The sequence below is a fragment of the Ylistrum balloti genome, unplaced genomic scaffold (assembly GCF_031769215.1).
Source record: "Ylistrum balloti isolate Yb309-2 unplaced genomic scaffold, AGI_CSIRO_Ybal_v1 Utg369826, whole genome shotgun sequence".
Classification (NCBI taxonomy): Eukaryota; Metazoa; Mollusca; class Bivalvia; order Pectinida; family Pectinidae; genus Ylistrum; species Ylistrum balloti.
Genome location: NW_026781991.1, coordinates 202,780 through 218,715, shown reverse-complemented (window position 1 = coordinate 218,715; position 15,936 = coordinate 202,780). Strand labels below are relative to the sequence as shown.

The window sequence follows — 15,936 nt, the reverse complement described above, 5'->3', positions numbered from 1 at the left end:
CTAGCCGTGCATGTTAAAACAGAGACTATAGACTGACGTAATGTACAGAGTAATACACTAGCCGTGCATGTTAAAACAGAGACTATAGACTGACGAAATTACAGAGTAACACACTAGCCGTGCATGTTAAAACAGAGACTATAGACTGACGTAATATACAGGGTAACACACTAGCCGTGCATGTTATAAACAGAGACTATAGACTGACGTAATCTACAGAGTAATACACTAGCCGTGCATGTTAAAATTGAGACTATAGACTGACGTAATGTACAGATTAATACACTAGCCGTGCATGTTAAAACAGAGACTATAGACTGACGTAATGTACAGAGTAATACACTAGTCGTGCGTGTTATAAACAGAAACTATAGACTGACGTAATATAAAGGGTAACACACTAGCCGTGCATGTTAAAACAGAGACTATAGACTGACGTAATGTACAGAGTAATACACTAGCCCCGCCTGTTATAAACAGAAACTATAGACTGACGTAATGTACAGGGTAATACACAAGCCGCGCATGTTAAAACAGAGACTATAAACTGACGTAATCTACAGAGTAATACACTAGCCGTGCATGTTAAAACAGAGACTATAGACTGACGTAATGTACAGGGTAATACACTAGCCGTACATGTTGATAACAGAAACTATAGACTAACGTAATGACAGGGTAACACACTAACCGTACATGTTATCAACAGAAACTATAGACTGACGTAATGTACAGGGTAACACACTAGCCGTGCATGTTATCAACAGAGACTATAGACTGACGTAATCTACAGAGTAATACACTAGCCGTGGATGTTATAAACAGAGACTATAGACTGACGTAATCTACAGAGTAATACACTAGCCGTGGATGTTATAAACATAAACGATAGACTGACGTAATCTACAGGGTAACACACTAGCCGTGCATGTTATAAACAGAAACTATAGACTGACGAAATTACAGAGTAACACACTAGCCGTGCATGTTAAAACAGAGACTATAGACTGACGTAATCTACAGGGTAACACACTAGCCGTGCATGTTATAAACAGAAACAATAGACTGACGAAATTACAGAGTAACACACTAGCCGTGCATATTAAAACAGAGACTATAGACTGATGTAATGTACAGAGTAACACACTAACCGTGCATGTTATCAACATAAACTATAGACTGACGTAATGTACAGAGTAATACACTAGTCGTGCGTGTTATAAACAGAAACTTTATGTTAAAACAGAGACTTTATAAACAGAGACTATAGACTGACGTAATCTACAGAGTAATACGCTAGCCGTGCATGTTAAAACAGAGACTATAGACTGACGTAATCTACAGAGTAATACGCTAGCCGTGCATGTTAAAACATAGACTATAGACTGACGTAATGTACAGAGTAATACACTAGCCGTGCATGTTATCAACAGAAATTATAAACAGACGTTATGTTAAGGGTAACACACTGGCCGTGCATGTTATAAACAGAAACTATAGACTGACGGAATGTACAGGGTAACACACTAGCCGTGCATGTTAACACAGAGACTATAGACTGACGTAATGTACAGAGTAATACACTAGCCGTGCATGTTAAAACAGAGACTATAGCTGACGTAATGTACAGGGTAATACACTAGCCGTGCATGTTATGTACAGAGTAACACACTAGCCGTGCATGTTATCAACAGAAACTATAGACTGACGTAATCTACAGAGTAATACACTAGCCGTGCATGTTAAAACAGAGACTATAGACTGACGTAATGTACAGAGTAATACACTAGCCGTGCATGTTAAAACATAGACTATAGACTCTAGCCGTGCATGTTAAGACTGACGTAATGTACAGAGTAATACACTAGCCCCGCCGGTTATAAACAGAAACTATAGACTGACGTAATGTACCTGGTAACACACTAGCCGTGCATGTTAAAACAGAGACTATAGACTGACGTAATGTACAGGGTAATACACTAGCCGTGCATGTTAAAACAGAGACTATAGACTGACGTAATGTACAGAGTAATACACTAGCCCCGCCTGTTATAAACAGAAACTATAGACTGACGTAATGTACAGGGTAATACACTAGCCGTGCATGTTAAAACAGAGACTATAGACTGACGTAATCTACAGAGTAATACACTAGCCGTGCATGTTAAAACAGAGACTATAGACTGACGTAATGTACCTGGTAACACACTAGCCGTGCATGTTATAAACAGAGACTATAGACTGACGTAATTACAGGGTAACACACTAGCCGTGCATGTTATAAACAGAGACTATAGACTGACGTAATTACAGGGTAACACACTAGCCGTGCATGTTATAAACAGAGACTATAGACTGACGTAATGTACAGAGTAATACACTAGTCGTGCATGTTATCTACAGAAACTACAGGCTGACGGAATGTACAGGGTAACACACTGGCCGTGCATGTTAAAACAGAGACTATAGACTGACGTAATGTACAGGGTAACACACTAGCCGTGCATGTTATAAACAGAAACTATAGACTGACGTAATTACAGGGTAACACACTAACCGTGCATGCTATAAACAAAGACTATAGACTGACGTAATGTACAGGGTAACACACTAGCCGTGCATGTTATCAACAGGAACTATAGACTGACGTAATGTACAGGGTAACACACTAGCCGTGCATGTTATAAACAGAAATGATAGACTGACGTAATCTACATGGTAATACACTAGCCGTGCATGTTATGAATAGAAATTATAAACAGATGTTATGTTAAGGGTAACACACTAGCCGTGCATGTTATAAACAGAGACTATAGACTGACGTAATGTACAGAGTAATACACTAGCCGTGCATGTTATAAACAGAAACGATAGACTGACGTAATGTACAGGGTAACACACTAGCCGTACATGTTGACAACAGAAACTATAGAATGACGTAATATACAGGGTAACACACTAGCCGTGCATGTTATCAACAGAGAGTATAGACTGACGTAATGTACAGAGTAACACACTAGCCGTGCATGTTATCAACAGAGAGTATAGACTGACGTAATCTACAGGGTAATACACTAGATGTTATAAACAGACTATAGACTGACGTAATAATACACTAGCCGTGCACGGGTAACACACTAGCCGTGCATGTTATAAACAAAGACTATAGACTGACGTAATGTACAGGGTAACACACTAGCCGTGCATGTTATCAACAGGAACTATAGACTGACGTAATGTACAGGGTAACACACTAGCCGTGCATGTTATAAACAGAAACTATAAACTGACCGAATGTACAGGGTAACACACTAGCCGTGCATGTTAAAACAGAGACTATAGACTGACGTAATATACAGATTAATACACTAGCCGTGCATGTTAAAACAGAGACTATAGACTGACGTAATCTACAGAGTAATACACTAGCCGTGCATGTTATAAACAGAGACTATAGACTGACGTAATGTACAGAGTAATACACTAGCCGTGCATGTTATAAACATAAACTATAGACTGACGTAATGTACAGGGTAACACACCAGCCGTACATGTTAGATGAAATGTACAGAAACTATAAACAGACGTTATGTTAAGGGTAACACACTAACCGTGCATGTTATAAACAAAGACTATAGACTGACGTAATGTACAGGGTAACACACTAGCCGTGCATGTTATAAACAGAAACTATAGACTGACGTAATGTACAGGGTAACACACTAGCCGTGCATGTTAAAACAGAGACTATAGACTGACGTAATGTACAGGGTAATACACTAGCCGTGCATGTTAAAACAGAGACTATAGACTGACGTAATCTACAGAATAATACGCTAGCCGTGCATGTTAAAACAGAGACTATAGACTGACGTAATGTACAGAGTAATACACTAGTCGTGCATGTTATCTACAGAAACTATAGACTGACGGAATGTACAAGGTAACAAACTAGCCGTGCATGCTATAAACAGAGACTATAGACTGACGTAATGTACAGAGTAATACACTAGCCGTGCATGTTATAAACAGAAACTATAGACTGACGTAATGTACAGGGTAATACACTAGCCGTGCATGTTAAAACAGAGACTTTAGACTGACGTAATCTACAGAGTAATACGCTAGCCGTGCATGTTAAAACAGAGACTATAGACTGACGTACAGAACACACTAGCCGTATGTTAAAACAGACAGACGTAATGTACAGGGTAACGCACTAGCCGTGCATGTTATAAACTTAAGCCGTGCATATTAAAACAGAGACTATAGACTGACGTAATGTACAGAGTAATACACTAGTCGTGCGTGTTATCAACAGAAACTATAGACTGACGTAATGTACCGGGTAACACACTAGCCGTGCATGTTATAAACAGAAACTATAGACTGACGTAATCTACAGGGTAACACACTAGCCGTGCATGTTATAAACAGAAACGATAGACTGACGTAATGTACAGGGTAATACACTAGCCGTGCATGTTAAAACAGAGACTATAGACTGACGTAATCTACAGAGTAATACACTAGCCGTGCATGTTATAAACAGAGACTATAGACTGACGTAATCTACAGAGTAATACACTAGCCGTGCATGTTATAAACAGAGACTATAGACTGACGTAATGTACAGAGTAATACACTAGCCGTGCATGTTAAAACAGAGACTATAGACTGACGTAATGTACAGGGTAACACACTAGCCGTGCATGTTATCAACAGAAATTATAAACAGACGTTATGTTAAGGGTAACACACTGGCCGTGCATGTTATAAACAGAGACTATAGACTGACGTAATGTACAGAGTAATACACTAGCCGTGCATGTTAAAACAGAGACTATAGACTGACGTAATGTACAGGGTAATACACTAGCCGTGCATGTTATAAACAGAAACTATAGACTGACGTAATTACAGAGTAACACACTAGCCGTGCATGTTATAAACAGAAATGATAGACTGACGTAATCTACATGGTAATACACTAGCCGTGCATGTTAAAACAGAGACTATACTGACGTAATGCAGGGTAACACACTAGCCGTGGATGTTATCAACAGAGACTATAGACTGACGTAATGTACAGAGTAACACACTAGCCGTGCATGTTATCAACAGAGAGTATAGACTGACGTAATGTACAGGGTAATACACTAGCCGTGCATGTTAAAACAGAGACTATAGACTGACGTAATCTACAGAGTAATACACTAGCCGTGCATGTTAAAACAGAGACTATAGACTGACGTAATGTACAGAGTAACACACTAGCCGTGCATGTTATCAACAGAAACTATAGACTGACGTAATGTACAGAGTAATACACTAGTCGTGCGTGTTATAAACAGAAACTATAGACTGACGTAATATAAAGGGTAACACACTAGCCGTGCGTGTTATAAAAAGAAACTACAGACTGACGTAATGTACAGGCTAACACACCAGCCGTACATGTTGATAACAGAAAATATAGACTGACGTAATGTACAGGGTAACACACTAGCCGTACATGTTGATAACAGAAACTATAGACTGACGTAATCTACAGGGTAATACACTAGCCGTGCATGTTATAAACAGAAACTATAGACTGACGTAATTACAGGGTAACACACTAGCCGTGCATGTTATAAACAGAAACGATAGACTGACGTAATCTACAGGGTAATACACTAGCCGTGCATGTTAAAACAGAGACTATAGACTGACGTAATCTACAGAGTAACACACTAGCCGTGCATGTTATAAACAGAGACTATAGACTGACGTAATCTACAGAGTAATACACTAGCCGTGCATGTTAAAACAGAGACTATAGACTGACGTAATGTACAGGGTAATACACTAGCCGTGCATGTTAAAACAGATAGAAATTATAAACAGATTTTATGTTAAGGGTAACACACTAGCCGTGCATGTTATAAACAGAGACTATAGACTGACGTAATCTACAGAGTAATACACTAGCCGTGCATGTTAAAACATAGACTATAGACTGACGTAATGTACAGAGTAATACACTAGCCGTGCATGTTAAAACAGAGACTATAGACTGACGTAATGTACAGAGTAATACACTAGCCGTGCATGTTAAAACAGAGACTATAGACTGACGTAATCTACAGAGTAATACACTAGCCGTGCATGTTAAAACAGAAACTATAGACTGACGTAATATAAAGGGTAACACACTAGCCGTGCGTGTTATAAAAAGAAACTACAGACTGACGTAATGTACAGGGTAACACACCAGCCGTACATGTTGATAACAGAAAATATAGACTGACGTAATGTACAGGGTAACACACTAGCCGTGCATGTTGATAACAGAAACTATAGACTGACGTAATCTACAGGGTAATACACTAGCCGTGCGTGTTATAAAAAGAGACTATAGACTGACGTAATCTACAGAGTAACACACTAGCCGTGCATGTTAAAACAGAAACTATAGACTGACGAAATTACAGAGTAACACACTAGCCGTGCATGTTATGAACAGAAACGATAGACTGACGTAATCTACAGAGTAATACACTAGCCGTGCATGTTATAAACAGAAACTATAGACTGACGTAATTACAGAGTAACACACTAGCCGTGCATGTTAAAACAGAAACTATAGACTGACGTAATCTACAGAGTAATACACTAGCCGTGCATGTTATAAACAGAGACTATAGACTGACGTAATCTACAGAGTAATACACTAGCCGTGGATGTTATAAACAGAGACTATAGACTGACGTAATGTACAGAGTAATACACTAGCCGTGCATGTTATAAACAGATACTACAGACTGACGTTATTACAGGGTAACACACTAGCCGTACATGTTGATAACAGAAACTATAGAATGACGTAATGTACAGGGTAACACACTAGCCACAGATGTTATAAACAGAAACTATAGACTGACGTAATCTACAGGGTAACACACTAGCCGTGCGTGTTATAAACAGAGACTATAGACTGACGTAATTACAGGGTAACACACTAGCCGTACATGTTATAAGCAGAAACTTTAGACTGATTGTCATGGTTTCTCACTGACAAAAGGCTAACAATGCAAAAATACTGCTAATTCTATCCCAACACTACAACTTTCTTGACGAAAATTAATTGAAACACCTATCTTAAAATCAGAAACACAGTTGTGGTAACAAAGTACTTACATTTCAGCAAATTCCAACTCGGAAATCCTTCATAACATGACCACATGTAAAAAGTATGAAAATTTCCCTTTCTGTATAGCTAGTTTTTGGTGCGTAGACACATATTCGAAACTGCCTAAATAGTATTACAATATAACGTATGATTTATGTTGTTTGCATTAGAAAATTATGGCATAACTCACACAAACAGGAGATATAACATACAATACCTTCTCACAAGAACAGATAACTTTGCATAAGGAAAAAATAGACTTTGTCACAAAGTATATTTTCTAGTTTTTTAAGCGCAGGAATATCTTAGCGCTTTGGTGTTATAAAACAGGGATCAGCACCAGATCGTGCATTTCCTTCTGCTGCCACGACTTGTCAGGGTGTGAAACTGTTTGTTTTTATGTATATTTGGTGTTAGTGTTACATTTAACTATTCAAACACATTTATCAAAAATCTTTTTAACATTCATTTGTAATAAGTTTTTACAAAATCCCCCCCTCATCCAAGTATCACGATGGATGAGAGGGATTCTCTGTGATGAAGCCCGGAGGCTGGAGAGTTAAATAATATGCACTTGTCAACCTGTTGGGTGCGCGACACTGAAGTTCAAAGTTGAAAATTATCTTATCGATATTGCATTGCACGTGCCTGACCCATGTGAGAGGTCACCATATAAAAAGACATAACCAAGCCTAAACACACGCTTATTTCAAAGAGAAATGTTGGCAGATTGTGTGCAACTATAGGGTGGGAGATCCAAAACTAAACAGCAGAAATAGAAACCCAGAGACTTGGGAGGGTATTTAACTCTCCAGCCTCCGGGCTTCATTACAGAGAATCCCTTTCATCCATCGTGATACTTGGATGAGGGGGGATTCTCTTCCATTCAGCCCTACGGCTTACTAGTTAAATAATATGCACCGTCAAAGAATCCGCCAACATTCCAGATAACCATGAAAAAGAAAACCAAACTGCAACTCAAGTTCACTCACTCATTAGTATTTCAAAATTACACCACATTTCACAAAGTCTATATCATTGACATCTTATCACTGCCCTGTCTGCAGAACACTGGTTGAAAATGAACCCGGGTCATCAATATCTCTTAAGTAGAACCTCCTAAAGCTCTCGGCTGATGCCCAGTTTGCCGTTTCCAGTATGTCCCTCAAGGATGTCCCCGCCGTGTATGCTGCCGACACAGACGCTCCTCTAACTGAATGAGGTTTAAACTGTCGATCAATTCCAGCCGCCATCATCACTTCTCTCATCCATCTTGCCACTGTGGAAGTGGACACTTGCAAACCTCTTCTGAAAGAAACTAAATGTTTATTACTCTTCCGTATGTTTACTGTCTGTGACACATAATATCTTAAGGTTGAAACTACACATAATCTTTCCTGAGAATATTTGTACAATGTTACTTTATAAAATGGCTTTGATGGCTTGGATGTTTTCATAAGTTCTGGGACTGTAAAAACAATATAGTGTCCAAAATTCTGCATATGTTCAAGGTCTAAATTAACCAATGTTTGTGCTCTTTGTGCTGTTGTAAGTGCTATCAAACAAACTAATTTCCTGGTCAATGAATCCACCTCCAGGGCTGTCAAAGGGAACATATCACCCAAATACTTCTGCAAAGGTGCCACATCCCATGTCGATGAATACCTGGGCTTAGGAGGATTAGTGTTGAATACCCCCTTCATAAACCTAGAAATTAGGGCATTGTTCATCAATACTGTATGGCCTAGTAATGGCAAAGTCTGGGACAACATACACTTATGTGTATTAATAACACTGTAAGATTTCCCTACATTAAACAAATGAGTGAGGTAGGAAATCACTTCCTTGATAGTGGGATGATTGGCACCAACCTGTCGTTCACCACACCAAGAGACCCAGTTATTCCATGCCAAGTCATACTGCTTGGACGTGGACTGTTTCCAGGAGGAGAAGACGAGTGTGGCAGCCTGTCGTGAAAAGCCCTGCTTCTGGAGAGATCTCCTGACACGCAACATGCGATCAGTCTCAGGCTGTTTCTTAAGGGATGCGGCTCCCCCTGTGGGGACAATAGCAAGTTTCGCCACCTCGGCAGGCGTGCGGGCGCATCCACAACAATATTCAATAGAGTAGGTAGCCACGCTTGACTTCTCCATAAGGGAACGATTACTATTGCCATACTTACTTTGTCTTCCTTCACTTTGTTCAGTACACGGCTGATCAGACTGAAAGGAGCAAAAATATACGGTAAGTAGTCTGACCATGACATAGAAAAGGCATCATAAAACCAAGCATCTGGATCAGGATACCATGAGACAAACTTGGTAACCTTAAAATTCAACCTACTTGCAAATAGGTCAACATCTGGATTGAAGAAATGACCACATATCCTGTCAAATATCAGAGGGTGTAATGACCACTCTCCCGAAGACTGCATTGACCGTGATAAGTAATCAGCATCAACATTCAAAACACCCGGTATGTGGCAGGCAGAAATGAAAATATTTCTTTCCGTACACCACAGCCATATCTCTTTTGCTAACTCATTCAGCTCTGTTACATTTCCACCAGGCTTATTAACATATGAAATTGTACAGACGTTATCCGTCACAACCCTGACATGAGTATCAGACATGTCTGAACAAAAACATCGTAATGCCAACCAGACAGCTTTTAATTCCAAAAAAATTATTTGATGTTCACGTTCTGCTTTTGACCAAAGACCTTTTGTTATCTGAGAGCCAAACTTTGCTCCCCATCCATCACCAGATGCATCAGTTTCCATAATCACATCTGGATCACTTGGTCTTATCGCCCGACCATTCATACTGTTCACCTTATCTCTCCACCATACTATCTCCGTTTGTGCCAACCTAGACAAACTGACCTTGTCGTCATAAAACAAACCATTATGTAGGGCTGCTATCTTTTCCTTGTCTACCAATCTGTAAAATAGCCCTGACTGCCGAACTGCTCTAAGAGATGACGTAAACAAGCCAATGAGACTAGCAAGTTCCCTTAGAGAAAATGACTTTTGACCTAAGACATGGGAACATGCATCTATGATTTTCTTCACCTTTTGTTCTGGTAACGAAACGGTAAATGTGATAGAATCTATCAAGTACCCAAGATAAATGACCATTTGACTAGCAGAAAACAAAGATTTTTCGGAACTAATCTGGAACCAAGCAGATTCCAAAACTCCAGCTAACACCCTACAGTTCCTTTCACAAACCTCTCTGTCAGCAGCCTTGACCAAAGAGTCATCTATGTAATAGAAAGCATGGACACACAAGCTGCGAACTTTAGCCATAATTGGCTTCAGTACTTTGGTAAATATCCGAGGGGCACTTGTCAAACTCATATAGTATACCTCTCCATTTGAATTTCAGGTATTTCCTATGATGTTTGTTTACTGGTATACTGAAATATGCATCCTTTAGATCAATAGAAGTGAAGAAATCACCTCTCTCTACAGATTCTAGTACAACATCTAAGGTCTCCTGCTTAAAATGGTGGTACACCACAAACTCGTTCAACTTCCTCAAATTAATGACTGGCCTAAATTTACTATTTTTCTTTTGGACCAGGAACAAATTAGAAACAAATTCACCTTTCTCATGAATAGACTGAGTTATTGCCCCTTTGGATACTAAATCATTCACCTCAGAATCAACAATCTCCATCTCTTCCTTACTAAAAGCTACTGGTCCTGGCAATTTATGTTGCACAGGGATTTCTACAAACTCAAGTGTAAGACCACGCAAAGTATCCAAAATTTATTCATCATCAGTCAATGATTTCCAAAATTCTAAACGCTCTCCGATTCTACCAGATGGAACACTCACCTTAGGGGCTATTCTTTTTTCTGTGTCTGGCTCTGGCTTTGACTTTGCTGCATGTTTGCGGGTCGCCGTTGTCCCCGGCCCCGCTGGCCCGATCGTAAAAAAGGCCTTGCTGAGCCTCTGTACTGGCTATACCCCCCTCGCCCTCTCTGGCCGCCACTCCAACCTCCTCGCTGTACCTGTTTTCGTGAAGACAAAACATTGAAAGCCTTATTAGCCTCAGAAATGTCTCTCACCTTCCTTGCAAGATCATCCCCAAATAGATTTGAAGTTATTGGCATGTCTTTCCCACATAAGGCATGATATGATGGCGGGAGGGCTTGTCTCATAAGAAACCTACGTTTCACAGACAATGTATGTACTGCATTCCCTAGCATGGACAGAGCATCAATACACAGAGGCCTGAACTTCTTTCGAAAGTCTGGATGACTCATAAGAGCCTCAGTCAGCCTCATCACAGGGACCATACCGTCAGACACCGACTTCTGGGCCTCTTTAAGTTGAAAATCTCTTGCCTGTAAAGGCTTACCAAGTTTACACCAAATCTCAGAGTTACATCGTGGGACGGTCATATCGGCACAATTTGCCGGTACAGGGTATTTTTCTGCCATTTTAGAAACGTCCGACGTTTTCCTGCAAGCAGTATTTACAAGTTTGGCAAGTCCCTCGTGAACACTAGGGCCCAACTTTACATCACCATATACATAGTCAGGGATGGCGAACAAGTCCTCCATATGACCTTCCTCTGTGGATAAAATATCAGAATATATATCATCTAACTCAATGGAAGATTGTTCTGTATCTTGAAGACCCAACGGGTCCGTCATACTAAAAAAATCTGAGTCAAAACTGTCAACAACATAATCATTGCCATACCCACCAGCGGTTTGGTTTCCTGTACGGGAACTCGCCCGGTCCCGCTTAACGTCTGCTAACTGCTCCTCCAGAGCCCTCATACGTTTCGTCATGAGTTGAAACTCGCTACCAGCAGCAGCCTCAGTGCAGACGGGACGTTTCTTACCCCCACGGGACACCACCATATTTGTCATTCCGAACAACGTTCTGTGACTGCGGCTGTGCAGAGTCCTTAGACCCGAACTCAAATCGGGAAGGGGTCCCGGAAAGAAATCATCACACCCCTCTGCCTCCGTCTCTCCGGGATGGAGAGAGAGGTCATCGTCAGAATTATCGAAAGTCACCGACAAAGGCAACCGTCTACCGCGAGCCTGCATACGACGCATAACCGTACAGCTGATAACCAAATGTAAACAAATGAAATTCGCGGAGCGAAGGAAAGGAATCAATAAAAATAAGTTCAAATGGCTGAAACTTTACCAGGCAAATGTAAATCGCGGACGCGGGACCCGCAAGATATCCTTCACTTCTGGCTTAATGTCTGTCACGCACCCTGACTGACAAAAAAGCGTGTGTCTAGGCTTGGTTATGTCTTTTTATATGGTGACCTCTCACATGGGTCAGGCACGTGCAATGCAATATCGATAAGATAATTTTCAACTTTGAACTTCAGTGTCGCGCACCCAACAGGTTGACAAGTGCACATTATTTAACTAGTAAGCCGTAGGGCTGAATGGAAGAGAATCTAGATATTTCATGATACAACAGGATATACACGTGCTGATATCACGTGGCATCCCTCGTGCCTTACTTCGAAGAAATTTGTCATGATAAGAAATTATATAGGGAAAGTTAATTTATCATTTTTGCTGACAGCGATATCATATAAAACCAATTTCTTACCTAAAAGTGACAATGATTTTGGAATGGCCCTACTGTTATCAAATAACAAACATTCACGGATCTCTGTGTTATATGTGACATTCCACAGCATTAAACAATATATATTCTAAGTCTGGTTTTATGATTATTAATAGTTTTCACTTGGGTTATAGTGATATTAGTATAACTTAAAACAACACGTCGAATTGAGCATTAGTGCTTTCATTCCTGAATCTTCATGATGCTTCATAAATTGCCTAGATACAATGTCTGTGACGTAAGCGCTAATGCTTAATTCGACGTGTTGTTCTAATATATTTCACCGGACACTGACAATTCAACTTTTATATTTGAATATATATATCCCGTAAATGTATATAAATATCCCCCATAAATTTCATTATCTGTTACCTGAATGTACATTTCCAGTTCAGTATAACACATTCTTGAATATTTATCATAAGAAATCGGAAATGGACATTTGAAAATTATTGAACATTTTAGAAAACTGACTTACAGACTGTATATATAGTTTTGATCATCGAGTATTAGAAATTATCTAATTTACTGAGTTGAGGGGTAAATGCATCTCCGTACATATATATTGACATTGGTTTATGCCACTTTTGATTTTCCTCAGTCATTTCCTGATATTTTAGGCCCTCGCATCACTAACGAATCCTATGGTTTATTTCATAATTTGTCTCTACGGTATTTTACTATGAATTTCCTGAAAGTTGCTGTTTGAAGTTAGGTTTTTTGTACAATCCTCTTAATTAATCTATCTGGATAAAGATACGATATATGTTAGTAAAATGCTATTGCGTCAAGGGTTGTACCACGATAGTGAAATTACATTACTACAGCAGTTTCTGGATATAGGAGGCGAAATCTTACCTCTGCAGAGTAATATGCGTTTTCAGTGAAAGGCTTTGACTGAGGAACTAGAAGGTTAGCTGGGTGTACTGTTTTAGTAATCACTTCTTTTTCCTCGTCTTCCAGTTCTCCGTCTGTAAATTGGCATGTCGTGTTATTGTTATGGTGATTTTGTATCAATATGCTATATAAACATAAATGGTTTCAGAATTTTCTATTACAAATACCGTATCAGGAAGGTACTTGCATAACATGTCTTTGTAAACATCAGCTAATGTAAATGAGCAGAATCAATACTTTGACAAACTTCGTTTTGAATATCCACATATTCACGTTACAGAATTTTGCATGATAGAATTAACTTTTCATTTCATTTGACCTTTTCGTTTATCTTCGTTTGCCTATTTCTCCATTTTTCTTTTCAGGGGATTTTATCATTCTCTGGCATGTTCTCTGTCTCCAAGCCATATTGAGATCTAATGTTAAAATAATCTATGTATAACTGAGTATAATGTATTTTGTTACCATATATCTCGTTTCAAAGATACTATTATATTTTGTATTTTGATTTAAAGCTTTTAGTGAAATAGAAATATAACATTTTTGTGGTTGAACATGAAAATAAATTTTAAAAAATGTCAAAGTCATGCATTGGTCATTTACCGATATTGATGAAGTGAAATGTTTACAAAGCTTGCGTTTCTATGTATTTCTCTCATTGTACATAAATATAGTTCTAAGCAATAAGTGCACACTGATGTGTACAGCACTTTATTGAAGGTCATACAAATATCTATAACGAAGATAATATTTGCTTATCATACATAAAATCATTTTAATTTAAGAAATGTTAGGACTGAATTATCCACGTGGAATGGAGATGATATTTGTATTGTATCATATTTACAATAATTCTAATTAAGAAATGTTAGGACTGAATTATCCACGTGGAATGGAGATGATATTTGTATTGTATCATATTTACAATAATTCTAATTAAGAAATGTTAGGACTGAATTATCCACGTGGAATGGAGATGATATTTGTATTGTATCATACTTACAATAATTCTAATTAAGAAAAGTTAGGACAGAATTATCCACGTGGAATGGAGATGACATTTATATTTTATTATACATCAAATCATTCTAATTTAAGAAATGTTAGGACTGAATTATCCAAGTGGAATGGAGATGACATTTATATTTTATTATACATCAAATCATTCTAATTTAAGAAATGTTAGGACTGAATTATCCAAGTGGAATGGAGATGACATTTATATTTTATTATACATAAAATCATTCTAATTTAAGAAATGTTAGGACTGAATTATCCACGTGGAATGGAGATGATATTTGTATTGTATCATACTTACAATAATTCTAATTTAAGAAATGTTAGGACTGAATTATTCACGTGGAATGGAGATGATATTTGTATTGTATCATACATAAAATCATTCTAATTTAAGAAATGTTAGGACTGAATTATCCACGTGGAATGGAGATGACATTTATGTTTTATTATACATAAAATCATTCTAATTAAGAAATGTTAGGACTGAATTATCCACGTAGAATTGAGATGACATTTATGTTTTATTATACATAAAATCATTCTAATTTAAGAAATGTTAGGACTGAATTATCCACGTGGAATGGAGATGATATTTGTATTGTATCATACTTACAATAATTCTAATTAAGAAATGTTAGGACTGAATTATCCACGTGGAATGGAGATGACATTTATGTTTTATCATACATCAAATCGTTCTAATTTAAGAAATGTTAGAACTGAATTATCCACGTGGAATGGAGATGATATTTGTATTGTATCATACTTACAATAATTCTAATTTAAGAAATGTTAGGACTGAATTATCCACGTGGAATGGAGATGACATTTATGTTTTATTATACATAAAATCATTCTAATTTAAGAAATGTTAGGACTGAATTATCCACGTGGAATGGAGATGACAATGCATGAAATCATATATTCTGTTTATATTTTGACCCTGACGGGGCTTTTATTTAATCCTGTGATTTTTTATGTGGCAAATATAATATAACAGAGAAAGCCTTTTAGTTGCATCTCATATACATATACTGCAAGTACTTTTATAAACAAGTAATTTTCTAAACAATGTATCATTTATAAAACAATATGTTATATTTCTGTATATGTTGTGCAACCGGAATCGGACGTTCATGAGGTTGTGCTAAACAAAAATGATTTAAAATTCACAAATTGATATCATCCACACCCCAGCTCATTCAAGCAATGAATAGCGAATACGGG

At 38.2% G+C, this 15,936-nt stretch overlaps 1 protein-coding gene across 1 annotated transcript; it reads right to left on the bottom strand.

Moving 5' to 3' along the window:
- Positions 1-8,223: 8,223 nt before the first annotated feature.
- LOC132545098 (uncharacterized) lies at positions 8,224-10,484 on the bottom strand. Its single transcript, XM_060208766.1, has 2 exons — positions 9,522-10,484; positions 8,224-9,396 (listed from the first exon to the last, which is right to left on the bottom strand). Exons 1-2 carry the CDS (start codon positions 10,482-10,484, stop codon positions 8,224-8,226), a joined length of 2,136 nt encoding a protein of 711 aa, XP_060064749.1.
- Between the last annotated feature and the right edge of the window lie 5,452 nt (positions 10,485-15,936).